The sequence below is a fragment of the Aquarana catesbeiana genome, linkage group LG09 (assembly GCF_042186555.1).
Source record: "Aquarana catesbeiana isolate 2022-GZ linkage group LG09, ASM4218655v1, whole genome shotgun sequence".
Classification (NCBI taxonomy): domain Eukaryota; kingdom Metazoa; phylum Chordata; class Amphibia; order Anura; family Ranidae; genus Aquarana; species Aquarana catesbeiana.
Genome location: NC_133332.1, coordinates 94,268,745 through 94,296,491, shown reverse-complemented (window position 1 = coordinate 94,296,491; position 27,747 = coordinate 94,268,745). Strand labels below are relative to the sequence as shown.

Sequence of the window (27,747 nt, the reverse complement as noted above, 5' to 3'; positions counted from 1 at the left end):
CCTCCTACCAGCAATTCGACTGAAGGCTGTACCTGTCTCTAGAACGGAAATGATCAAGGAAGGGGCGGTAATCGTGGGGGCCAGCAGCGATGACAACAGACCACAGGTAAATGTTTGGTGATGGGGGGGGCAGGCACTGAGGAATTTGTTGATTTTTTTTTACATTTAGTACCACTTTAAGTTGTTTCACTTTTTTCTATATTAATTATGCTTGTTTTGAACAATTAGTTGAACCAGGTCATAGGAGATGATGGAGTTACAATAAATAAAAATACCATTCACTTTGACTTCCTCTTGGTCCTCGTCTACTTGAAGGAGCTCTGGGTTACTGGAGAAGACAGAAGTTGGGTGGAGGACAATCCCCTGCTTGCTTTTTGTGTGGAAGACCTACAAAGAGAATGAGGAAAGATAATTTGGAAAGTTTTAAAAGCAGCCTACAGTTTATGTCAATACGATGGATTAACCGTGCCAGAGCGGGGATGGATTAGAGCGCCTGTGTGGTTTTAAATGCTATCCATGGCTTTGCTATAGAGATTTCCTCTAGAGATATGTCCCTTGACAACAGAGCTCCAGATAGTAATAAAATCCTGACAGGAGTTCTAACCCTAACCCACTAAATCCAAAACTAGCAAAAAAGGTTTTGGCTGGACATACATCTTTAAGTAAAAAAAATACAATACCACTCACCTGGTCAGAGTCCTTTCGGCAACTGTTAAAGCTGTCAGGTAGTGCCAGTTGCGGGTACAATCCATGGCACACAATAAGCTTGAGCAATGACAGCTGTTTGCTTGACAGCTCCTCTCCAGCACCAGATAGTTCTCGCAGCTCATCCACATTGTGCCTTAATTTAAACTTCACATCCTGCAATATATTATCAAATTTCCAATGTCAACAAGAAACAAAAAAAGTGTAGCAGTCATGGATACAGAAAGCTATAACACTAGGAAGGTAATATATCATAATCTGAAATAATGCAAACTCTCATTATTATTGTTATAGTTGAGCATAAGAAAATGACCAATGACCTTCCCTTTGTGAAAGCTATGTTTATCACTTGCCTGGATATCTACAGAATCTTTTCCTTCTTTACTAGATTTTCTGTCCTCATCACTGGAGGTTCCCAATTCCTCATCCTGCAATTTGAGCACTTTGCGTTTGCGTTTCTCTGTGTGCTCATGCTCCCTCTTCAGCTGGTGAAGCTCCTTACGCTCCTTGTGCTGCCGAAGACGGCTGTAGCGGTCAACTGTTCGGGTTTCACGCTCCTGCAGCATTCCATGGTCCTTTAGTAACCCCTAGAGAAAGAAATTAACCCTAGGAAGAACTCATAAAAGGGATAAAACCCAAGAGATAATTCACATATACAGTCACACAACAGCACGGAAAAGCTTACAATTAATGTTATGTGGTTTATTAATAAGTCTTACCTATTAGGCACAGTAAATATCTCCTAAATGTGCACCATTTAAAAGATATTTACTTTAGTGACGTCAGCGGTGCACTGAGCTCTGAATGGGCTGTGCCATCCATTCAGAAATCTGTGCCTCAGCCGTAACTTCCGCACGCATGCATTGCGGCTCAGCCATTCATATGGCCGAGGCCCACGAACCTGGGAGGAAGATGGAAGCGCCTACAGTGGTGACAGCGCACAGCTGGAGGGCTTCGTTGTCAGGCAAGTGCATACTAGCACATTATGACTAACTGCTCTGGGGCCCTTTTTTTTTTTGGTGCGGTTTTTTTTTTTAAGTTTTTTTTTTTTTTATTTAAAAAAACAAACATTTTATACTTATCTGCTCTGTGCATTAGTATTGCACAGAACAGCCCCAATCCTCCTCTTCTGGGGTCCCCCGGCAGCACTCCTGGCTCCTCATCTTCGGTGAGTGTCCCCATGGGAAGTCACTTTCCTTGGGGGCACTCATGCAGGCTCGTTTCGAGCTGCCTTGTCTGCGTCCATTGACAGAGACAAGGTGGCTCGGCCCCGCCCAGCACAGAATTTGAATGACAGCAGTGGGAGCCAATAGCGCTCGCTGCTATCAATCTGAGCAGTGAGACACGGCAGAGCCAGTAGAGTTGCTGCTCTCGTGCACATTGCTGGATCAGGATTGGGTAAGTATAAGGGGGGGCTGGGGAAACACATGCAGCAGAAAAGGTTTTTTACTTTAATGCATAGAATACGTTAGGGTAAAAAACTCTAATGCTCCGTACACACGGTCGGATTTTCCGATGGAAAATGTCCGATCGGAGCGTGTTGTCGGAAATTCCGACCGTGTGTGGGCTCCATCGGACATTTTCCATCGGATTTTCCGACACACAAAGTTGGAGAGCAGGAGATAAAATTTTCCGACAACAAAATCCGTTGTCGGAAATTCCGATCGTGTGTACACAAATCCGACGGACAAAGTGCCAGGCATGCTCAGAATAAATAAAGAGATGAAAGCTATTGGCCACTGCCCCGTTTATAGTCCCGACGTACGTGTTTTACGTCACCGCGTTCAGAACGATCGGATTTTCCGACAACTTTGTGTGACCGTGTGTATGCAAGACAAGTTTGAGCCAACATCCGCCGGAAAAAATCCTAGGATTTTGTTGTCGGTATGTCCGAACAAAGTCCGACCGTGTGTACAGGGCATAAGCCTTTACAACAAGGGTGCCCAACCTTTTGAGGAGCAAGGGTCACTATCCTCGGGCATCAGTGTGACAAAAGCCAGCACTGGAGGAAGCATGCAGCAGTAGAAAGCCGATGCTTCCTGTATTGCTCCTGTCACAGGTGGAGTACATTTGGTATCACTCCGCCTGTGACAGAAGCCAGCGCTATATAGGAAGCATTAGCGCTCTGCTTCCTCTAGGGCCGGCTCCATTCTTCACACTGATACTCGGGGATGGTGGGTCGGGAACCCACGATCTGGGCTTGCCAACCCGCCATCCCAGAACAGGAGGCGGTGGGCCACATCAGAGGGCGCCGTGGGCCAGCTTTTGGGTACCCCTGCATTACAACCACTTTAAGGAACCTGCAGATAGTTGAAATTACAGCTTGCATGCAGGCATCAGACTTTTTAAAATTAAGGGAAAAAAGACAAATGATCTTCCACAATTTAGTATCCTAGTATGTTATTTGGCCATCCATTCAGGCTATGCTAAAGCAGACCTGTTTTTACGAACTCTGTATTGATGAAAGGTAAGAGCGGACAACTTGCTATGTTTACTGCACTATATACAAGATTATTACTATTTGAACGGTCTAATTACATAAACCTGTTTGTTTCTACATTCATCACTCAACGAGGCAACATCAAGAGAAAGGACATCACTTACCTTAAACTGACGCCGCAGGTTTGTCATTTCATATAACCTTTGCTCTTCCAGCCCTCGCCTTCGACACCACTTCCTGGAGTTACTGCCACGATTTGACTTGATCTGGTGCAAACATTTCAAATAAATTTTCAGTGAATTGCTATGCCTATTTATATTTTTATAAAACCAACATACAAAAATATTTACTATACTGGGTAACAAAATGTAACCACTTGACCTACGGAAGGTTTTACCCCCTTCATGACCATGGCATTTTTTGTTGTTCAGCACTGGGCTACTTTAACTGCCAACTGTGCGGTCAAGCAAAACTGCACTCAAATGAAAATTACATAATTTTTTTTGGTGGTATTTGATCACCACTGGATGTTTTTTTTTTTTTTATATAAACAAAAAAAAAAAAAAAAAAGATAGGTTTTTACTTTCTGTTCCAAAACATATCCAATAAAGAAAAAAAAGAAAAAAAATAATTTCTCATAAATTTAGGCCATTTTTCTACATGTCTTTGGTGAAAGAAAATCCCAATAAGTGTTTATTGATTGGTTTGTGAGAAGGTTAATAAATCTACAAACCATGGTATTTAAATTTGAATATCGATCTATCCTGATGTACTGACAACCTCATTTCTTGAGACCCTAAAATGCCAGGACAGTACAAATGCCCCCCTAAATGACCCATTTTTGGGAAGTAGACAGTCCAAGGTATTTAGCAAGAGGCATGGTGAGTTTTTTTAAGTTGTAATTTTTTGTAAAAAAAAAATGACTGTTGACTGTTGTGGCAGTGATCACGAATTCTGACTAGTGATAGTCAGTATGTACATTTTTTTTTTTACAATTTTTTTTTTTTTTTTTTTTACATACTGTCATCAGAGTAGTTCACTGTCACCATACTACTCTGGGGGGGGGGTGATCAGAGACTTTTTTACACGGTTAATGTTTATAACAGTGAAGTTCACTATTATAAGCAGTAGTTTTAGCTGTCATCAATGGGTAACATTCATGACAGCTTAGTTACTGTTGACATGCTGTGATGGGCTACAGCTAATCACATGGTACAGGTAGACCTTTACCATGTGATAGCATGAGTCAATCACAGCTTCACAACACTAAGCAAGCAGTCATGAATGAAACCATGACTGTTTAGTTTACACTGTAATCATGTGATCACTATAACCAATTCCATGCAAACTTTTTTGTTACTCAAAAGCAGTTGGAAAGTAGTGTGTTTTTTTCCTATTTAATATGAGCTCTGCAGTTCGATTTTCATAGGTCTCCAAAATAGAAATCAGATGTGGATAACACCATGTAAAAGTATTTATCAACAAAGTCCTTGAAACAAATATACAATAGCACTTTCCTTCTCTCTGTAAGGGCTCTTTTAAAAGTGCGGCAGTTCTTGCCACTTCTCTGAAAAGCAATTCATCTTTAGCTTAGTGTACATTCAACCAGTGGACAGGCCAGTGCCAGTGAGCAGGCATGCTTTAATTGCTGAAATGTTATATAATGACTCTTCTAAAATGAAACCCCCTTGCTTGCATATTGTTTTTTTTTCATAGCAAAATTTCCACTTTAATATATAGTGGCTTAAGGCTCGGTTCACACTGCAGCAATGTAGGAATCCACTGCGGGTTCCTGCATCGCATGTCTCCTAGCGGCAGTTCACACTGCCCTATGCGAACTGCTGGGAGAGTCAATTGAAAGTTAATGACACCCCCAAATCAGTTCGCCTATCGAAGTGCGACCTGCAAATTTGGACAGGAATCGGATTGCATGGGTGTTCACACCCATGTGATCCGATTCTGCTGCGGACCAAAAAAAGGGTCCTGTGCAAGTTTGGTCTGAATGCGATGCAAATTCAGCCATACTATCTGTATGGCTGAAAACGCATTGCACAGAGATCACATGTGATTTGCAGTGTGGTGCAAATCGCATCCGATGCCGGACATCGCACCAGTGGGAACCGGCCCTAAAGCAGTAAAAAAACAAAAAGCAAACGTTTCTTATATTGCAGCTTACGAATTCTTAGATGTGGTGGCTGCATTCATTTTCATTAGGCTCCTTCCCTTATTTTCACCTGGTGACCTGACCAGTAAGTCTGTTGTTTTTCAAAAGAACAGGCTCCCTTGCAGATGTAGCAGTTAAAGGGATAGAACAAACCATTCAACAATGACAGGGGTGCTTATAATGATCAGCTTTTATGTAAAACCTTTATCCCAAAAGGGAAAAAAAAATAAATGTTGCTGTAACTGTATATAAAGTGTTAGCTGGAATTCAGATTCAATTTTCTAGTGTATCTCAATCTGCTGGTACATCTAACACCCCCCTCCCCCCAGATTAACAATGCTGCAGTGAGCTTCCCCTCTCTTACTAAGCTCTGGAGCAACTGCACTTGCAAAGTGCACAGTCTATTTGCCTTTAGCAAATCCACCCCTATATCCCTTCTACTATTTTCCTAAATTCAAATTAAAAAGAAAGAAAGCTTCCATAATGGCCACAAAGCTTCCATATGAATGGCCAGCTTAACAGACTAAAGCCTCGTACATACTAATAGTTTTTTTTTTAATTTAGTTGTTGAACGAAAAAAAACTGACAGCTTAGGTCGGAGTCACTGTACTAACTATCCAATGTTCGTACAGTGATCTCCCTTGCTGTTCTACCGACGGCCTCCCCCTCAGAACACTCCAGTCAGAGCTCCCAGCCATTGGTTGAGAACGCAGATCAGGAGCCACTCAGCAGACCATTGTCGGTCATGACCCTTCGACAAAAGCCGGCCGAACAGCCCACTTCTGTCAGACCGGCTGCAGCACACACAGGCTGAATGTTGGCCGGTTTCTATTGAACGGGCTGATGGTGCTGGTCATTCTGCCCGTATGTACTAGGCTTAGCAGAGACTATACTCAGAAGCCAACACCGTCCATTCTCTCTCCAAAGCTGAAAAACTATCAGTTACAACACAGAAGTATAATAAATTGATAGCACTATACAAGTACCTGTAATGACATAAGCAAAAAGAGTTAACTATTAGCAGTCTACTGATATTGTTCCCATTTTAGGAAGGTACATTTTTAACTGTGGTCTGAAACTTAAAAAACACATGTTGTGCAATAATAAAATTTCCCTTGCTGAGGAAGATTTCTCACTAAGATATCTCTCTCACCAATGCTAATATCACATTTTCAAATCAGAACTGCACAACTCCAATATGTTTTTATATAACACATAATTATAATGTTTTTAGATTACACTCAGTCACCTGGAGCCACTCGTTGAAGACATTGAGCAATGTGAATGGATCTCCAAGCTCACTCTCTAAGGGTTTCCTGGCTGTGGTACATTCTGGATTGTTGGTGGCATTTCGTAGAAACGGAGACTGTACACTAAGGGCAGCTGCTATAGTCAGGACCGGTTCCACAAGGCTGAACAGTGATCCCAGGATAAGCATCTTTCCTGCAGGGCAATGTTAGATAATAATATTTATATAACATTAGGAGCAAGGGTGACATTCAAAGTTTATTAACCCATAGCAAATGAGATGGATTAACATCAGTTAGGCCAGGGAAAGAGGATTGCTGACTAAAATCTATGAGCTACTGAACTTTTGAAATTTGTTACTTGAACATTTAAATCTTTATGTAGTGGAAGACTTCAGATTCACAATAAAGAAACAAAAATAGTTAAAAAAAAAAAAAAAAAAAAAAAGGTATTATTACCAATGACTACATCCACCGGAAGCTTTGCCAGCAGGTTACCGATTGGCGTGAGCTCCTCATAAACATCCAATGCTCCTTGATCTTTCAAGTATAGAATGGCTGTCTCTACACTGGACATAGGGGGCTGCTCAATAAATGGAAAAATACGAGGATCTCCCAGGCCCATGCTTTTCATCTGAAAAATATCACAGAGAAGATGTGTGTCAACTCTAACCAAACTGACTATACACACAAAAAAAAAACATAAGAAAACTGATGATAGGAGTATAATAGATATTCTGTGCAGAGGAGGAACAGAAGTCTTGGGTCCAGAGGCAGCCAGTACATGGACTGATGTGAAGATCAAGGAGCAGTCCAAACAAGCAGGGGCTAATCTACTTCATCTGCACTGATCGCTGACTTGCAGAGCAGTGGTCTCCAAACTGCGGCCCTTTGCTAGACTGTATTGAGCCCTTGGAGCACTATTCTTCCCACTAACACTGGGGCCCCGTTTCTTCCACTGATACCAATGATGAGGTAGTATTTCTCACACCAATACCAATGATAGGGCACTACTCCTCCTCCTACTAACTACCAAGCCTGAGGCCATGATTAATTTTCACTGATGCTGGGCCCGGGGGTTTCTCTACCCCCACTGGCCACAATCCAGGCCCCCCCTGAAGTCTAAAGGACAGTAAACTGGCCCTTTGTTTAAAAGGTTTGGAGAATCCTGAAATACAGCATAGAGTGCAAGTCCCACAACCAGTGGCGTCTCCAGCTTTCATATTTAGGGGGGCACAGGGACAAAAGTAGGGGGGCCAACTATAAAAAATATTTGTGTATATAGATATAGATCTATATATACACACACACACACACACACACACACACACACACATACCAGTGCCTTGAAAAAGTATTCACACCCCCTTGAAATTCTCCACATTTTGTCATGTTACAACCAAAAATGTAAATTTATTTTATTGGGATTTTATGTTATAGACCAACACAAAGTGGCACATAATTGTGAAGTGGAAGGAAAATGATAAATGGTTTTCAAAATTGGCACCTGGGGCGGATCCTATATCTGTCATCCCTCCCCCCAGACAGACAGGCAGTGCACCATACATCGACTTCAAGTGATGTTAGGGTAGTATGCTGGCAGATTGGGGTGATATAGTGCCAGGTTAGGTGATAGCGCCAGGTTAGGGTGGTAGTGTCAGGTTAGGTAATAGTGCCAGGTTACCCCCTGTACTCCTAGATGACACCAGACCCCCCTATACCCCCTGTATTCCTAGTATTTTTTTTTGTATGCAAGACAGATACACAGAATGCTGGGACTTGTAGTTCCTCTATGCAAGACAGATATAGAATGCTGGGACTTGTAGTTCCGGTATACAAGACAGATATAGAATGCTGGGACTTGTAGTTCTGGTATACAAGACAGATATACAGAATGCTGGGACTTGTAGTTCCGGTATACAAGACAGATATACAGAATGCTGGGACTTGTAAATCGGGGGGGGGGGGGCTGGCTCTATGTTCCTCTCCTCTGCACCAGCGGCAAACTGTCACTCCCACCTGACACTAATCAGACTATACTGACAATCATGAGTCTTTCTTACCTTGCAGTGTAGATTAGAAGCCGCATGGAGAGAGACAGGAAACAGGAGACAGAGTTGGGGGGGAGGGACCTGGGAGGACTAGCCACTCTAGATGGAGGTTGTTTCCTCCTGCTGTGTGCACCTACAGTACATAGTGATTCTTGCACAGAAGATTGAGGAGGGGAGGGGCAGAAGCGCAGCGCGCAGGGATACCTTGCTGACCGGAAATTAATGAAAGCACCCACACTGATAATACGCTGAGGGGGGAATCCGGGACTCTAGTTCTGATGGGCGACACAGAGCAGGGAAATTACATAGCGTTGCCCTCTGTGTGTCTCTCCCTCCAGCAGCTGAGAGCCTACAGAGAATAGCTCTGTAATTGCCGTGCCGATTGTTTTAATTGGGGGGGGGGGCACATGGGGGGGCCCAGTATGATGTTGGGGGGGTCAGGGCTGGTGACGCTTCTGCCCACAACAGGTCTACACCAGAGCACCAGGGTGACACAGTTTGCCTGTGACAGCTGAGAGTACAGACAGGATTAGGGGTGGCAGCGGTTATGAAGCAGAATTGTATTTGTGTCAGGTAAAAGATTAGGATTGGCAGCAAATATATTCAGAAAACTAGACAGTTAATAAGGGCAGAGAGGATCAGAGATTACCAAAGGTTAGACATTGTGTCAGTTCTGCCTACTGGAGGTAGAGCTGCTAAACAGCCATAGGCAAATACCAGATACAGGTATGAGGAGGGCAGCAGAGGCATAATCCAAGGACTCATGCACATTTATATAGTGAAATACAGTATTTTGAAATTCGTAACACTGGCTTGATGTTGAAAAATAAAGGCAGCGGTATTGTCAGACTAGCAAACCTGTGAGATCAGCAGGCTTGCTGATGCTTTTAAAATTCAACATCAGAACAGTGCTACAGATTTCAAAATACTGTATTTCGCCATATAAGCGGAGTTTACTGGTAAAAATAAGTGAGTAATGCAAGACTTGTGGGTGAAAAAAAACATCAGCTTGCTGCCTTCCGACTGCAGGCTTACTGCGGACGAGTGTGTGTGTACCAAGATGGCCGCAACGGAACATCACTTTGGTTGCATATTCTGATGGGTAGCGGTATTCTGGTAGAACACTGGCAACTCAGTCAGTTTTTAGGTGGACCTGATCAGACCCTCTGGTCTCTTCTATGCAGAGGAGGATGTCAGCGAACACGTCCGCTGACACCCACCGCCATCTGATCCGATCCTGTCCACCAAAAACAGACAGATGGTGGATCTATTCCCTATCCGTCTGACGGATCACATTGCATCGGATAGAAAACGGATAGGCAGTTTGCCCCCCGTTTGCCCAACAGAGGAGAGCAGGACTGTCGGTGTCCGCCCTGCATATGCCAGAAAATGGTAAATATGCCAGAATTTACACTATATTGCCAGCCACAGCCATGTGCACGAGCCCTAAAACTGAGGCTGCCAGAGTAGCCTAAAGAAAGACAGGATAAGCACATAAAAACAGCAAACTATGCATTTTAATAAAGCAGGCTAACCCTAACCAGTTATGTGACAAATAAAACACGCAGGCTCACTCAAATCCTGCTGCACTATATGTTTGAATACTGCAGCAAGCACAGGGGGTAAGTGGTTAGAACTTTCGCCTAGCAGCACAAGGGTCGTCGGTTCAAATCCCAACCATAGCACTACCTACACAAAGTTTGCATGTTCTCCCTTTGCCTGCAGGGGTTTACTCAGGGCATGGCGGTTTCTTCCTACACTCCAAAGACATGCTGGAAGGTTACCTGGCTCCTGTCTAAATTGGCTCTAGTATGAATGCGAGCTCCTTGAGGGCAGGGACTGATGCAAATGTAATTATATATATATATATATATATATATATATATTTTCAGAGCCCAAATTCCTGCAGTACCTCCTCTTCCGCTCTTAGCTTTGACAGCCAGCCTTTTAATTGGAAGTCAGATTTTAACATTCAGCTGGTTAGTAGGAATCCATATAGCTTGGGAGAAGTGTTTAATACATCAGCCTGGAAAAGCTCTTTAATAGCTGTCACATAGTTACATAGTTACATAGTCACATAGCTGTCACTAGCTGATTAAAAACATACGGAATAATTCAAAAGACACCTGAAGTATAAGAGCATCCAAGGCCACACGCTGGATCTCCGGCACAGGATATGCCGCAAAAGCATCGTAATCCGATTCTGCATACAGACGGTAACACACACCAGGGCCGGTTCTGCCTGCTCGTCCTTTTCTCTGCTCAGCACTGGCACGGCTGATCCAGAATTCCTGTAGTCGCTGCATCTTAGCCTTGGGATCAAAACTCATCTCCTTCACTTTCCCTACAATACCAAAAGTACCAAATATAACCAACCAGATATCAAGCGACAAAAACTAGGTATGCTATGGTTTGAAAAAAGCTCTTCTGACAAAGAAATGCTGCTGTCTGTACATGGTGAATACTACTTTTCGCAAAGCAGCACAAATAAAGCCTAAAGCCCCGTACAGACGATAGAATTTTCCTATGGAAAATGTGTGATAGGACCTTGTTGTCGGAAATTTCGACTGTGTGTAGGCTCCATCACACATTTTCCATAGGAATTTCTGTCACACAAAATTTGAGAGCTGGTTCTCAAATTTTCCGACAACAAAATCCGTCGGAAATTCCGATCGTGTGTACACAATTTCGACGCACAGTGCTACGGATGCTCGGAGTCAAGCAGAAGAGCAGCACTGGCTATTGAACTTCATTTTTCTCGGCTCGTCGTACGTGTTGTACGTCACCGCGTTCTTGACGTTCGGAATTTCCGGCCAACTTTGTGTGACCGTGTGTATGCAAGACAAGTTTGAGCCAACATTCGTTGAAAAAAAACATGGATTTTGTTGTCAGAAAATCCTATCGTGTGTACAGGGCATTACAAATTCTCATCATAATACAGATCAATCAGCAATGTGATCCCACTTTCTGATCAAATCAGGACAAGTTTGCAAAAATCAATATTGAAAAAAGAAAGCTGTAAGACGTTTAATATCAATGTTACTTGGCAAATACAAAAAAGTATTAGAAGGCATATCACCTCAGCTGTAAGGCTGCATTCACAACTGAGTGTAGCGTCTTTTGAGCGGTTTTTCACGCATTTTTGACGTTTTCACGTTTGTATGCAGCGTTTTTGGGCTTTGCCCAAAACCCATTGCCTCCCTTTACCTGAATCGCAGGGTGCTTCTCCATGTAGAAATCCGTTTCTATTTAAATTTAGCATAGCTGTGTGTGGCTCTATCTGCACAGTCATGTCATTCAAGTCCATCATTGTTTATAAGCAACAACCACGTCTCAACTGCCACTGAGGCAGTGACACTATGCAGAGCATGCAGGAGATACATTTCTATGCTGATCTGAGGCTAGGAGGAAAACATTGCCTGTGCATTGCACAATGATCACGGGTGCAATGCTCTGCAGACTTCATTAAAAAAAAATAGTAATCTCTTCTGTATTGTCGTTATTGAAACTTTAATAAAAACATTGAACAAGAAAAAATGGCAATTACAAACGAGTAAAAGCACACCGATCATGAGAAATGTTGCTGCATTTACTATTTTTTTTTTTTTTTTTTTACAAACTGTGGACTTTCACTTTAAACTGTATGTACACCCAATGGAACTACCTATTGCATATGAGCATTACCCAAGATCTGATAAATAACTGGCCATAAATCACATAAATTTCAATAAGTTCAAATACCTTTCATATGATGAAGCTCATGTACCTCCACACTTCACTATACGATACTGAAGTGGGGATTAGTTTGTGAATCAGTGTGTGGCGATCCTCTGAGAATGAAAGAACATCTCCCCAGAATCTCTTTGGACTTGCAGGGTCTTTCCTCTTGGCCATTGGGTGGTTGACTAACTGTACAGTTTGCTGATCAGTTGCTCGATTACACTTCTGAACAGATCTCACAGCCAATGCCTTCAACACCCGGTGAATAACAGGGTGAAACATGTGCATCTAAAATAACTTGCAGCCCTCCAGCTGTTGGGGAACTACAAGCCCCATCATTCCTCTGCCTATGGGAGTCATGTTTGTAACTGTCAGCCTTGCAATGCCTCATGGGAATTGTAGTCCTGCAACAGCTGGAGGGCCATCAGTTTGAGACTCCTGCTTTAAAAGGGATGCTTGGGATGTGTGCTTTTATTTAACTCTCTGGCTCAGAGCTGAGCATAGCTTCCTCCCTGGGGCAAAACTGGAGTATGCGCAATGAGAGAGGCAACACTGAAGAGGTAGATCGACTTGAACAGTGTTGCCACACTGAAGAAGGAGATAGAGGGAAATAGCAGAATCAACAAGGTATTTACTATATAAGAACATAGCAATGGAAGAAATTTTAAGCACATAGTAAAAGCAATTTATTTTAGAATCAGTGACACATAACTGTAGAACATTTTGGGGTTTTCTGACACTTTAGCCATTTTTTAGCATTTGCAATGTTGTAACTAATTAAAAAAAAGTATATATTTTATGAAATGTATGTTAATTGAGCACATTTCAGTGATGATATTTCAGTTTTACCATCTGTGTGGACAGCATATGCAGGACCAACAGACATGCAATCAGAGATGCATACATATGGCATGTAAATGAAGTGAACCACATTGCATTTCCAAAAGAACAGACTACTATGCACAGGCTAAAATACCGAATGTAAAAACACCCCTACCTACTACATTTATCCTATGGGGGAGATTTACTAAAACTGGTGCACTCAGAATCTGGTGCAACTGTGCATGGTAGCCAATCAGCTTCTAAATTCAGCTTGTTCAATTAAGCTTTGGCAATACAACCTGGAAACCGGTTTCTATGCAGGAGTTGTACCAGATTTTGCACTCTCCAGTTTTAGTAAATAAATCACCTATGACTACTTACCGGAGTCAAGAACAAATCTTACTCCATCTATGGTGACAGAGGTCTCAGCAATGTTAGTGGAGATTATACATTTTCTGACCCCTGGAGGAACCAAGTCGAAAACCTGTGGGTAGGATAAATACAAGAACAAAGAACTTGCATTATCAACAATGATACTATTATATCATATACTCTCCAATATTTACAAATCACATTACAAGAAGTATTCAATTAAACAAACTTTTCTCAACGGGAGGAGGAGGGGAGGATGCATCTCCACTGGACAATCTGTTCTTCTATTCTACCTGAAGATCCAAAGCTGGTAACTATTGCAGCCCCTGAAGGTCAGAGCCAGGAAGAGGACAGGCATTCCCGCAATGAAAGTTTCAACAGGATCCCGCTGCCTGTACAACATGGAACATACTTCACTACAGGTAAGTGACCAAAAATGCAAGGATTTTTTTTTTTTAGCTAAACTTTAGCTTTAAAAAGGAGAAGTATAGAGGTATGGCCAAATCTTTTTTGGTTTAAAGGGGTGCTGAACTCCTGTGACCTGTTTTCTGGCGTCACTCAGCCGGTCTAGGTGCTGGATTGATCCCAACTTTACAGTCGGAATCCACCCAGCACTGGCAGCTGGCTCAGCCTCTCAGCGAGTCGCTGGGAGACTGAGCCAGCCCCCTCCACAGCTCAGCTATCCAGTGAGCATTGGAGAGGACAGCAGAGAGCCACTGGCTGACAGTCACGGCTGTCTGCTCAAAGAGGAGGGGAGAACTGAGCAATCAGCAGAGTTTGCATGTTGTAGAAAAATTATATCAGAATAAACTGCATAAAAAAAAAAAAAAAAAAGAACAGAACAGCGATCTCCTTTTGCGCCTTTAGGTGTGCCTAGTCCTTTTTTTAATGCCCATTACAGAACTCAATAGGTTTAGGTGAGCGAGAGCAGTGACTCAACCCCCTTAACAGATGCGCAAAGTATGAATTAGAAAAATGAAACCTCAGAGCAATCTGTGTCTACTATCTCTGTTGCTAACCCAAAGTGCTCTGTGAATCCTTTTCCATGTAATACATTTTTATTTGTAAAAAAACAATTATTTGTGGTGTATCTATTGCAAAAAAAACATAAAACAATATTTAAAACAAAAAAAAAAAAAACACAAAAAAAAAAAAAAAAAAAAAGGGAAGAAGAAGAAGAGCAGAACTAAAAAACTAAATGTTTTAGGCTCCTTTCACATGGGGGGGAATCCGTCCAAGCGGATGCGCCTGCTCAGCAAGGGATCTCTTTGCTGATCCTCGCTGAGCAGGCGGATGACAGGTCCATGTCCACTCCGCAATGCAGAGCGCAAGCGCACACAGCCCGCATGTCCGTTTCCATCCAATTGTAATCCAATCCGATCTGCCATACAGATGACAAATATATCCCCATCCCTCTGTTTTTAGCGGACCAAATTGGATGCTGGCAAGAGACAGCAGACACATGTTCACTGACATCTGCCATCCCATAGAGAACAATGGGTGGTCCAATCGGGTCTGTCTTTCTTTGTTCTGGTGTGAAAGGGGCCTTAATCTGGTTGCATTAAGAAAATGATTTGTAAAAAGTAAGAGAATGGGTATTGCAATAGTCTCACCTTATCTTGCTCTGCAATGGACAAAGTGCTGTGCAGTGGAAGCACAATCCAGCGTTGGGTGTGGGTGGCATAGACCTGTATTGCCTCTAGCACTGTGCTAATCTCAGTTACCCCACTCAGGAAGATAAGAAGGTCACCACGTTCATCTGAAGGGTATTTGTGATCGATGGCTTGCAGCACGCGAAGATAAGGCCTGGGGTCTAGCTTCTCTGACTTTGACACCGCTTCTTCCTGAGGAATTGGCTGATAAATCACCTGAAATAAAATATCTGGTAATTCAGTGTGAACCTATTAATTTAACTTAAGCAAAAGAGAAGCAAACAAACTACCTGTATAGGGAAAAGTCTTCCTGGAACCTGCAGAACTGGCGCCTGGTCAAAATATTCAGAGAAGAGTTTGATATTTATTGTGGCAGACATGAGAATGACCTTCAGATCAGGCCTCAGAGGAAGCAGCCCTCGCAAGACTCCCAGCAGAAAGTCACTATGCAGATGTCTCTCGTGAACTTCATCGACGATAAGAACCTGGTACTGTGGAATGTCAGAATCTTTCTGGATCTGACGAAGTAATAAACCCTCTGTAAGAAACACAATCTTCGTGGCTGGAGAACGACTGCTCTCAAAGCGGATTTGGTAACCAACCTAACAGACAAGAGTAAAGAAAACATATTTCAAACAGTAAGTTAAAGCCGAGCTCTACTTAAACATAAAAACACAAATTAGGCTTCATGTACAGCACAGCTGGGAGCTTTTGGTGTTTTTTGCCGAAGCTCCTAAACTGTGCCAATGTACACATAGGCCTTTAGGCTTCATGTACACTACATTTACCACTGCCGCGGCAAAACGTTCCTATCCTAAACACGGTTCTTTCACGATCAGGAGAGGAAGGTTGAAGCTCCCCTAACTGCAGCAGCTCCTAGACGCTGCTAAAAGCCTATGTGTACATTGACACACAGGCTTTTATGCAGTGGAGTTTAAGCTCCTAAACTCAAGTTCTCATGAAGCCTTACCAGAGTTTAAGAGCTGCTACGGTTAGGGAAGCTTCAACCTCCCTCTCCTGAATGTAGAAGGATAAGCAATTTTGCTGCGTTTTGCATTTTGGCGCAGTGCAGCCAGCGGTCAAAGTAGGTTGTGTGTACATGAAGCCTTAACTTCCCTCTCCTGAATGCAGAAGAATCGCATTCAGGATAAGAACGCTTTGACCGCTGGCTGCTGCACATCATGGCCAAGTTTACATAAAGCCTTAATGAAGCACTGTATTTGTGAATCCAGTAAGAAAGGGACAACAGGGCTGCAGCTGGGACAGAGCTGGAGTGCGAGAGGAGACAGGTATGTGTTTAGGGATAAGGCGGGGGAAGTAGTGGGATGTTTTTTTACCCAAATGCAGGGAACGCATTAACCACTTCAGCCCCGGAGGATTTGGCTGAAGAATGACCAGGCCATTTTTTGCGATTCGGTACTGCGTCGCTTTAACTGACATTTGTGTGGTCGTGCGACGCTGCACCCAAACAAAACGGACGTCCTTTTTTTCCCACAAATAGAGCTTTCTTTTGGTGGTATTTGATCTCCTCTGTGGTTTTTACTTTTTGCGCTATAAACAAAAAAAAAAACAAAAAAAAAAAAAAAGGAGCGACAATTTTGAAAAAAAAGAAATACTTTTTCATTTTTGCTATAATATCCCCCAAAAATATATGTATTCTTCTACATATTTTTGGTAAAAATCGCAATAAGTGTATATTGATTGGTTTGCACAAAATTTATAGCGTCTACAAAATAGGGGATAGTTTTATGGCATTTTTATTATTATTATTAGTAATGGTGGCGATCTGCGATTTTTATCGGGACTGTGACATTATGGCGGACACATTGGACATTTTTGACACTATTTTGGGACCATTGTCATTTATACAGCGATCAGTGCTATAAAAATGCATTGATTACTGTGTAAATGACACTGGCAGTGAAGGGGTTAACCACTAGGGGGCGCTGAGGGGGGTTAAGTGTGTCCTAGGGAGTGATTCTAACTGTGAGAGGGCTGGGTTTCAACACACAGGACAGCGATCACTGCTCTCGATGACAGAGAGCTGTGATCACTGTCCTGTCACTAGGCAGAACGAGGAAATGCTTTGTTTACAAAAGCATCTCCCCGTTCTTCCTCTCCACGACACGATCGCGGGCACCCGGCGGACATCGAGTTTGCAGGACCCACGGTCATGGAGATCGCGGCGGGCGTGCGCCCGCAAGACTGCTTCTTAAAAGGGGACGTACCTGTACGCCCTTTTGCCCACCAGTGCCATTCTACTGATGTACATCGGCGTGTGCTGGTCGGCAAGCGGTTAAACTTCAATAATTTTTTTCATCCTTCCCTCTATTAAATCTTTTGCCCTTGTTGTTTTAACTTTGGGTAGTAAAACATTTTTTTTCTGACAGTAAATACCTTATACAGCCCACTTCAGTGTTTCTTGAAGTGGTCTGTATAACGCGTTGGGGCTCTTCTGTAAGCAATAGCATTTAGCGTTAAGTAACTTTTTTGCTATTTGTAATAATGACATCTCATGTTTGGATGCATAACAGAGCTCATGCAGTTTTTAATTCATGTGTTTTTTCATATATTTGTACGTAATAAAGAACTTTTTTTGATATATTCTATTCAGTCCATTTTTTTTCTAGCTGCCTATAGGCCCTTGGGAGCAATTTTTCAAATTAATCATGCTACATAACTAAGCTCCATTTCATGCTGAATGAACTAAATTATGAATGTATCTTTAGATAGATTTTTACTCCAAAAGCATTTTATTAAAATAAATTTGATAAAAAAAAAAAAAAGTAAAAAAAAAAAAAAAATCTCAGTCCCACCCGCTGCAGCTCATTTTGCATTTATGATGCCGTCTGATATATATGCATCCTTGCAGACATTTTCCAGACACAATTTTAAGGGGCTAAGTGGAGACCGCAGTGAGAAATACCCCTATCCAGACCGTGCTGATCCTCCGGATGTTCCCCTATTGTGGCCTTTGTTTTGTTCCGCCTCCTCAGCTCCCGAGCTGGATGCATCACACTGCTGCCATCTTGATATCCAGCGTTTGGCGATTTATCTCAGACTTCGGTAAGTATGAGGTCTCTGCATCAGGCCTCTCTTGCCAATCATTCCATCTGCCCCCATTTACCAACCACATACATTTATTGATCTTATCACTTACATTGCAGATACAATATTCATGCATCCGCCCCTGAAGAAGCGAGCAGGGTCTCGCAAAATGCATAGGGCTTTATTGATGCTTGTTTTATGCCGGTACATGCTGGGTATTATTGATGTCTGCATTATGTTCACATACTTCCTTGTCCACATGTACATTTTATCATCTTATTTTGTATGTGTATTTACTGACCCAGCAACTTTCAAGTTTTATTGTTGCTCATTGATGTAGAACATTTGTAATAAATCTTTGTATATTTACGTTCATCTGTGTTGTGTACATTGGCTATTATGCCTGGTAACTCACAATCATTGTTGTTACCGCTCCGTTACATAACATTTTGAAATTAATAAATTGATTTTGTCTCAGTGTTCGCTGTGGACATTGGCTAAACCTCTCTCACCTCATCTAAAGTCCCAGGGCTATTTTTCTTGTTTTTTTTGTGCACCCGCTGCAGCTGTCAGTCGGGGAGAGGAGAGAGCTGGCCGGTCACGTGAGCGCCGAGCAGCGTTCTCAAAACAGATATAAACAGCATTTTTTTTTATAAAACACAGAGACAGGAGCACATATCATTAAGAAACAAAGAGGATTATATGAGGTTATTAGTGAGGGTTAACAAACACTAACTGCAGGAAAGAAAAACTCTGCCCCACCAAACAGAACTGTGATGTGTGTCAGATCTGTGTAAATACCAAGAATGGATGAACAGAATAAAAATTTGGCAAGTAAACCAGTTTCTTATCAGCTAATACCTAGATTGCGTGAAATTCAGCTTCAAGAAATTGCCAAAAGATAACATTCTGCATTAGATACATTATTGGGTTCCTAAAAATGGAATCTCACCTTTGATCCATATTGGTTAAGGCTCTCAAATCCAACTCGCTTTGCTAATGAAATACAGGCAATCCTACGAGGTTGAGTACACGCAATGTGTCCAAACCCAGCTGCAAGTAGGTATTGAGGAACCTGGGTTGACTTTCCGCATCCAGTGTCCCCCGCCACCACCACAACCTGGTGGTCCCTCAACATCTGCACAATTTTATCTTTGTACTGAAAGATAGGCAAGCTTGACCTCTCTTTCCGAAGCTTAGTCAACTTGCCAAAACTCTGTCTCTGGTTAAAGTCCAAATAGTGAAGGATGGCTTTTTTGAATTCAGTCAATTTGTCTTTGGATATTACTTCATAGTCTCTGGATTTATGACCTTTCTTCTGATGACCATGAAGAGCTTTCTCAGCCTCTCGGCTCAAAATAATAGACATGTTAATGCGATATCTTGGATCATATTCCTTTGGAAGGTCAATAAGTTTCTTCTTATTCCCTTCTTCCTCTCCCACCTCACTTCTTCTTGTGTTTTGTTTCTGAACACTTTGAAATCGATGATAGCGTTCAAAAAATACCCAAAACTCTCTGCTTTCTTCCGAGTTAGATTTGATGCAACCACGCTCATCAAAGAACAGGTCTTCTAGACGTCTACGCGTTTCAGGACTGCCCCAGTCCCAACGACTGCTGCTTCCCTCTTTTTCCATGCTACAGAATCATGGAGCTAAACTTTAAAATGACAAGAAAGTATTTAGAACAAACAAGTCAATAACTTAATGTAAAACTGGCCTAAGCATTATATATATATATATATATATATATATATATATATATATATATATATATATACACATATATATATACACATATATATATATATATATATATATATATCTATATAAAAAAGTCCTCATGGAGTTCTATTGGATTTTAGAGCCAATCTGTAAATGGATCCCCAACTTCAGCCCTAGTCAAGATTAGGACCTACCTCTTGTCAACTTTCAAATGCCAGAATTTTTACTGCTCACTGAAGATTTTCCAGTCAAGGTTTCACCAAGGAAACAGAAAGTTGGTTGCGTATTAACCCCCCCAGTCTTTTTTAACCAGGGTCCCCCTGAGATTGCTAGGTTTCCTTGAGAAAATATTACCTCTCAGATATGCAACCACTGACATCAATAATCTTTTTAGCTATGTTTAAGGCAGAATTGTTCCCACTGATCACCATGCTAACATACTGTAAGCTGTATTATTATTTACAGGGGTTCCCTGAGACCTGAAGGGCTCCTCTGTAGAAGAAAAAAAAAAAAAAAAAAAAGTAGGGAAAGGCTACTTATACCCTTCTTATAACTGACATACATGGGAGTAATGACCCTTTAAAATGGGTTACACAGGCTTAGGTTGTATAACTGCAATACCTTATAGGGTTTTGTAATCTAAAACATTCTATGATACTAGTATAATATGGGATGCATTTAGCTTACAAAAGCTCTTTGGCTGATTGAGAAATTATTTGGCTGCCATTATCACAGATTGTTACAAGCTGAGTAAGGATGAGCTCCGGCGTGTTCGCACACTCCATGTGCAGAGCCCACCAGGAAGTCGGCACGGCGCTGCGTTAAATCACAGGCAGCAAGACATTTCCCGATTTCTGCAGCCGCGCATCGGGAAAATGTCTCACTGCCTGTGATTAGCGCAGCGCAGAGCCGACTTCCTGGCGGGCTCTGCACGTGGAGTGTGTGAACACGCCGGAGCTCATCCTTAAAAGCTGAGTAACCATGAAAGGCATGCCTGCATGCCTCTAACTTCACTAATGTATAGATTATCATGTTTTGTGACACACATATTTTTTGGGGATTGTATGATTTCAACTTTAGTTATGTAAGCATGTTATGACACCTCTAAAATAGACCCTATTCATTTTGTGATACTGTTATGATTTTCTGTAGATGGTAGCAGCCCTCCTTAGTTTTCCTGAATCCACTCCAATCCCCCCTCTACTCTGAAAGAAAAAAAAAAAAAAAAAGACATGTTCATGGAGTCCACCATGCCCATCAAAGGAAAAAATAAATCAATACACCTTGCATCCTCAGAACCCTAAACCTACACTTGATCCAGAGTAGGGAAGAGGTTAGGCGTGTTCAGATCATAGCCAAAAAACCCAGGAGTGAGCCCACCAGGAAGCTTTTACCTATATTGGGCCACTCATATGCAGGTGAGACATTCCCCACCCGATGCAGCATACATACATACATTTGCTGGCGGGGAGTGCCTCAGCCATGGATGATAAACCCAGTACAATGACAGTTTCCCGACAGGTTCGCTCACATAGGTTTGGACTAGGATCCAAACACACCCGAGGCTCATCACTAATCCAGAGTAAGGTGAAAACCCTTATAGTGTAAAGCAATTTGTTCTAACATGGAAAAATCCCTTCCTTTTTCTAAAGACAAATCTGATCAACATTCTACAAAGTCTGTGTGTGTATATATATGTATGTATGTATGTATGTATGTATGTATGTATGTATGTATGTATGTATGTATGTATGTATATATATATATATATATATATATATATATATATATATATACATATATATATACACACACATATACATATATACATACACACACACACATACATACATCAGACAGTATCTCACAAAAGTGAGTACACCCCTGACATTTTTGTAAATATTTTATTATATCTTTTCATATGACAACACTGAAGAAATTACACTTTGCTACAATGTAAAGTAGCGAGTGTACAGCTTATATAACAATGTCAATTTGCTGTCCCCACAAAATAACTGAACACACAGCCATTAATGTCTAAACAGCTGCCAACAAAAGTGAGTACACCCCTAAGTGAAAATGTCCAAATTGGGCCCAATTAGCCATTTTCCATCCCCGGTGTCACGTGACTCATAAGTGTTACAAGGTGTCAGGTGTGAATGGGGAGCAGGTGTGTTAAATTTGGTGTTATCACTCTCTCATACTGGTCACTGGAAGTTCAACATGGCACCTCATGGCAAAGAACTCTCTGAGGATCTGAAAAAAACAATTGTTGCTCTACATAAAGATGGCCTAGGCTATAAGAAGATTGCTAAGGCCCTGAAACTGAGCTGCAGCACGATGGCCAAGACCATATAGTGGTTTAACAGGACAGGTTCCACTCAGAACAGGCCTCGCCATGGTCAACAAAAGAAGTTGAGTGCACAGGCTCAGCGTCATATCCAGAGGTTGTCTTTGGGAAATAGAGGTATGAGTGCTGCCAGCATTGCTGCAGAGGTTGAAGGGGTGGGGAGTCAGCCTGTCAGTGCTCAGACCATGCGCCAGAACACTACATCAAATTGGTCTGCATAGCTGTCATCCCAGAAGGAAGCCTCTTCTAAAGATGATGCACAACAAAGCCTGCAAACATGCCCTGTGGTCTGAGGAGACCAAGATAAACTTATTTGGTTCAGATGGTGTCAAACGTGTGTGGCGGGAAACCAGGTGAGGAGTACAAAGACAAGTGTGTCTTGCCTAAGGTCAAGCATGGTGGTGGGAGTGTCATGGTCTGGGGCTGCATGAGTGCTGCCGGCACTGGGGAGCTACAGTTCATTGAGGGAACCATGAATGCTAACATGTATTGTGACATACTGAGAGCAGGATCCCCTCCATTCAGAGCCTGGGCCGCAGCAATGTATTCCAACATAACGACTCCAAACACACCTCCAAGACAACCACTGCCTTGCTAAAGAAGCTGAGGGTAAAGGTGATGGACTGGCCAAGCATATCTCCAGACCTAAACCCTATTGAGCATCTGTGGGGCATCCTCAAATGGAAGGTGGAGGTGCAAAAGGTCTCTAACATCCACCAGCTCCATGATGTCATCATGGAGGAGTGGAAGTGGACTCCAGTGGCAACCTGTAAAGCTCTGGTGAACTCCATGCCCAAGAGGGTTAAGGCAGTGCTGGAAAATAACAGTGGCCATACAAAATATTCACACTTTGGGCCCAATTTAGACATTTTCACATAGGGGTGTACTCACTTTTGTTGCCAGCGGTTTATACATTAATGGCTGTGTGTTGAGTTATTTTGAGGGGACAGCAAATTTACACTTATACAAGCTGTACACTCACTACTTTACATTGTAGCAAAGTGTCATTTCTTCAGTGTTGTTACATAGTTACATAGTAGGTGAGGTTGAAAAAAGACACACGTCCATCAAGTCCAACCTATGTGTGTGACTATGTTGTCACATAAAAAGATATAATAAAATATTTACACACACACACACACCTATATACATACATACACACTGTATATATTTTTGGGGGGGCATTTAGAAACACAGGCAGTTTTTTTTCCCAAGCAACCTGTTGACTTGGTTAGATCTAGCTCCTGTGAAAGTCTATTCCTCAATTAAAGCAGTAGTAAACTCTACATTTTTGTTTTAATAGGGTCCCCTGCACGTTTTTTGCCACAATGTGCTTGTGTGCACTTCATACTAACACATTATGGCAGACTTCCCTTTGAAGCAGAGCCCTCCAGTGCTGAATAGTCACCACTCCTGGTGCTTCCATCTTTGCCTGGTCCTCCTTCCAGGTTCGTAGTCTCTGACCATTTGAATGGCCAGGCTGTGATGACGTCACTACCCTGGACATCCACCAGCACAGCACTCCCTGCAATCAGGGCTTGCTCAGTGTGCCTTGAATGAAGAGTCACTGCACATGAGCTAGCGACATCATTGGCTGCAGCTGATGTTAATATCTTCTAAACGGCACAAGTTTAAGAAATATTCCTGGTACCTACAGGTAAGACTTATTAAAAGCTTACCTGTAAGTACAAGGTTATGCTAAGAGTTTACTACTGCTTCAAAGTATATTTTTTTGGGTTCCGGATACAGTGGAGAGGGATTAGAACCCCTGTTAGTTTTTTTATTGCTGCCTGTGCCCTCATTAGGGAAATTCACCCTCTCTATGTGTCTATTATCACCAAGAGTGAAAATGAAAGAAAATCCCAAATTTTTAGTTGTCACCAGAACAGGAATAGAGGGGCAGTCTTCCTATGGGGACATTAGTTCTCGTGACAACCAGGAATTTCCCTCACTTTGAAGGGCTTGTCTGACACTTCCTGTTGTGGCAGTAGGACAGGAAGTGAAGGGAAAGCTCCCAATGGGTACACAGTAGAGCTGCACGATTCTGGCTAAAATGAGAATCACAATTTTTTTTGCTTAGAATAAAGATCACGATTCTTGCAGTGTAATATCTTCTTTCACATTATACAAAAAATATTGGGCTAACCTTACTGTTTAGTTTTTTTTTTTTAATTCATTAAAGTGTATTTTTTTTTTTTTTTAAATTGCGTTTGAAAAAATGCTGCGCAAGTACGGTGTGACATAAAATATTGCAACAACCACCATTTTATTCTCTAGGGTCTCTGCTAAATATATATATATCTCATGTTTGGGTGTTCCAAGTAATTTTCTAGCAGAAAATAATGATTTTTGCTTGTAAGCAACAAATGTCAGAAAAGGTTTTGTCTTTAAATGGTTAAACTTCCCTTATTTACAGGCCGGAGTTCTTTCCTTTGATAAAAGAACAAAATGATACTTTGTTTCTACTTATTCACTTGTTGTGATTAAGCTTGTCAGGCTGCCCAGATTTTTTATTTTTTCTCCCAGCTGTGAGAACTCTCTGCATTTGCTAAAAATAATCGTGACATGCCGTTTTGAAAATCGGGAAGGGAAAAAGATTGCGATTTCAATTCTTAACGATTAATCATGCAGCTCTAGTACACAGAGGGCAAAAAATATAAACAGACAGCAGTTAAGAGCCCCCCAAAAAATAATTGGCTTCAGTTCTACTTTAACAGCTTGTATGGCTACTACCCTGTTTCCCCGAAAATAAGACCTAGTGTGATTGTCGGTGATGGCTGCAATATAGGCCCTACCCCCAAATAAACCCTACCCTGTTTCCCCGAAAATAAGACCTACAAGGACTTTAACTAGGGCTTATTTGGGGGGTAGGGCTTATATTGCAGTCATAACTGACAATCACGCTAGGTCTTATTGTTGTGTTATAATAATCCAAATATTATATATCATCCATTGGTGAGACATTATACACTGAGATGGCAGGCTCATCTGGACAGAATCCTCCTCTCATGTCTGCTTTTAGACCTGTTTAGGCCTTATTCACACAGGACGATTACATCTATGCCGGGCCATGTTTTACCTGCATCTGGATGCACAGGTGTTCCTTGCATCCCCATATGGGTAGTCCTATTATTTATTGCCTGTGCTGGCCCTGCATGGGATACAGATGTAATCGCTCCAAGTGAATGAGGCCTTATATGTGAGTTTTGTAATTTTTGCCATCTTTTTTACGTAATCATACAATGATTTGAATAGCTTTCACAACACCGTCCATATCACCAAGACTTACCAACAGGGGCATTACTAGGTCTACAAAAGATCTGGGGCTAGAGCTCATAGCAATGAAGTAAAGAAAAACATACACTTGGGCGGGCATACACATGTATATAATATACGTGTGTGTGTTTAAATATATGTATATAGCATTATATATTATCATTACATCAGGCTCCCCAGAGAGCCTCCCCCTTACATCAGGGTCATCAGAGAATTTGTCACATTACCTGCCACAAGATGCAGATTGTCACTTGCCACGTCATTTACCACCCACAAGATGCAGATTGTCACTTGCCACGTCATTTACCACCAGATGCGGATTGTTACATATAGAGAGGCTAGGGTAGATAGAAGAGAGGCTAGTGTATACGGAGAGGCTAGGGTATATACACGGAGAGGCAAGGGTATATACACGGAGAGGCAAGGGTATATACACGGAGAGGCAAGGGTATATACACGGAGAGGCTAGGGTATATACACGGAGAGGCTAGGGTATATACACGGAGAGGCTAGGGTATATACACGGAGAGGCTAGGGTATATACACGGAGAGGCTGGGTAGTACAGAGTTTTCTTTCTCCCCCTCCTCCATGATCTGAACTCACCTGCTCAGGAGCTCAGTGTGAGAAACTTCCTCCAGACTCTATGATGTGGGCGGAACAAGGAGGAGACTCTCTCTCACACTCATCTCCCTTCTCTGGCTGAAGCATGGAGTGCAGACTCACTGAGAGTGCCGCGGCTGTGTAGGACAGCGCTGTGTCAGGCAGCCAAGGCCACTCTCATGGTAGTGCCAGCCCTGGACTTGGGGCTATGGGCCCCAGATTCGGGGCTCCAACCTCAATAGCCACCCCCTAGTGATGCCACTGCTTACCAATAGAGGTGAGCTTGGGTGTGTTAGGAGCTGGGTCCGAACCCATGTAAGGTGGACATCTGTATGGGCCAATCATCTGCGGCGTTCTCTTCCCCAGTAAGGATGAGCTCCGGCATGTTCGCATGCTGCACGTGCCGAACCCGCCAGGAAGTCGGCACGGCGCAGCGCTAATCACAAGCAGTGAAACATTTCCTGATGTGCGGCTGCAGAGATCAGGAAATGTCTCACTGCCTGTGATTAGCGCTGTGCCGTGCCGACTTCCTGGCGGGCTCTGCACGTGCAGCATGCGAAAACGCCAGAGCTCATCCTTGTTTCCCAGAACCACATGCATACAAGGAGCCTGTATATTTGCGGCTGCATGGCAGGGAATGCCCCCCGGCCACAGATAATTGGCCCGTATAGGTGACAGCCTTCTAGCAGGCTCGCTTACATGGGTTTGGATCCAACTGAACACACCCGAGCTCATCCCTGTTTACCAGCTCCTTCTCAAAGTTCCCTGCACAAAGGATTCTAAAACAATGACAAGTGCGGCTTACAGATACCAGCTCATCAGCAAAGATTCAAAAGGGAGTAATAAAAGGATAATAGTGACACTGCATGGCAGAACAGGTGTTCTCTCTTGTCCTCGCAGGAAGTCTGAGAATACGTGCATGTAACGCTAAGTACAACTATAAGCCATGGAGGACATAGCAAGAAGCAGCACAGAAAGCCAAAGGAGAGCGGCTAACCATCCATACACTTACCTATTCGCATGGAGACTACGACTTCCGGGTTTGCGTTCCACCAGCTGTGCGCCGAACCGAGGCTTGGACCGTGATGTCATTTCCGCAAATCTTGTAACCCGAAAAGGTGTGTGTTATAGCTTAGCGCGTCACATGACCGGACTGTTTGCATGTGATCAGCGAGGACAGAAGGGCTGGGTGTTGTTTACTGGAGTGACACACGAATGTACTAACTTCTCCTTCGGGCTATTGAAGACAGCCGTGAATATTTGAGAGTTCACAATTACAATTATGGAGTGCTAGCTTGCCTTGAAGTAGTGCTAAGAACCCATATAATTACCTCCCCAACATGTTGAGATGGGAATGAGGGACACATACTAACAAACGTATGTAGGCATGGGATACGCCCCCTGCCACACCCCCTTAAAGGAGACCTGACTGAAAAAAAGGTTAATTAAATCCACAAGGGCTTTTTTTACCACTACTATTTCTTTTATAATAGCTTTTACATTTACAAATGCAGCAATTTAGAATTTTGATGAAAGGTTTAGCACTGAGAAACACTTTTTGAAAGATAAAACGTGT

At 42.5% G+C, this 27,747-nt stretch overlaps 1 protein-coding gene across 2 annotated transcripts in view; it reads right to left on the bottom strand.

Annotated features, from left to right (window-relative positions):
- DHX34 (DExH-box helicase 34) overlaps nucleotides 1-27,324 on the bottom strand; it is a 97,846-nt gene extending 70,522 nt beyond the window's left edge. The window contains exons 1-13 of one of the 2 annotated variants that reach the window (XM_073599017.1): nucleotides 27,184-27,264; nucleotides 25,798-25,908; nucleotides 19,174-19,879; nucleotides 15,464-15,775; nucleotides 15,135-15,389; nucleotides 13,531-13,633; nucleotides 10,734-10,951; nucleotides 7,016-7,190; nucleotides 6,559-6,752; nucleotides 3,310-3,411; nucleotides 1,059-1,292; nucleotides 688-861; nucleotides 276-387 (exon numbers count right to left, since the gene is read on the bottom strand). In XM_073599017.1, coding sequence (XP_073455118.1) covers nucleotides 276-387; nucleotides 688-861; nucleotides 1,059-1,292; nucleotides 3,310-3,411; nucleotides 6,559-6,752; nucleotides 7,016-7,190; nucleotides 10,734-10,951; nucleotides 13,531-13,633; nucleotides 15,135-15,389; nucleotides 15,464-15,775; nucleotides 19,174-19,857 — 2,563 coding nt within the window. In that variant the 5' untranslated portion in view covers nucleotides 19,858-19,879; nucleotides 25,798-25,908; nucleotides 27,184-27,264. Of the gene's footprint in view, nucleotides 1-275; nucleotides 388-687; nucleotides 862-1,058; nucleotides 1,293-3,309; nucleotides 3,412-6,558; nucleotides 6,753-7,015; nucleotides 7,191-10,733; nucleotides 10,952-13,530; nucleotides 13,634-15,134; nucleotides 15,390-15,463; nucleotides 15,776-19,173; nucleotides 19,880-25,797; nucleotides 25,909-27,183 lie in introns of both variants that reach the window. The other variant, XM_073599016.1, reaches the window with a different exon arrangement.
- Between the last annotated feature and the right edge of the window lie 423 nt (nucleotides 27,325-27,747).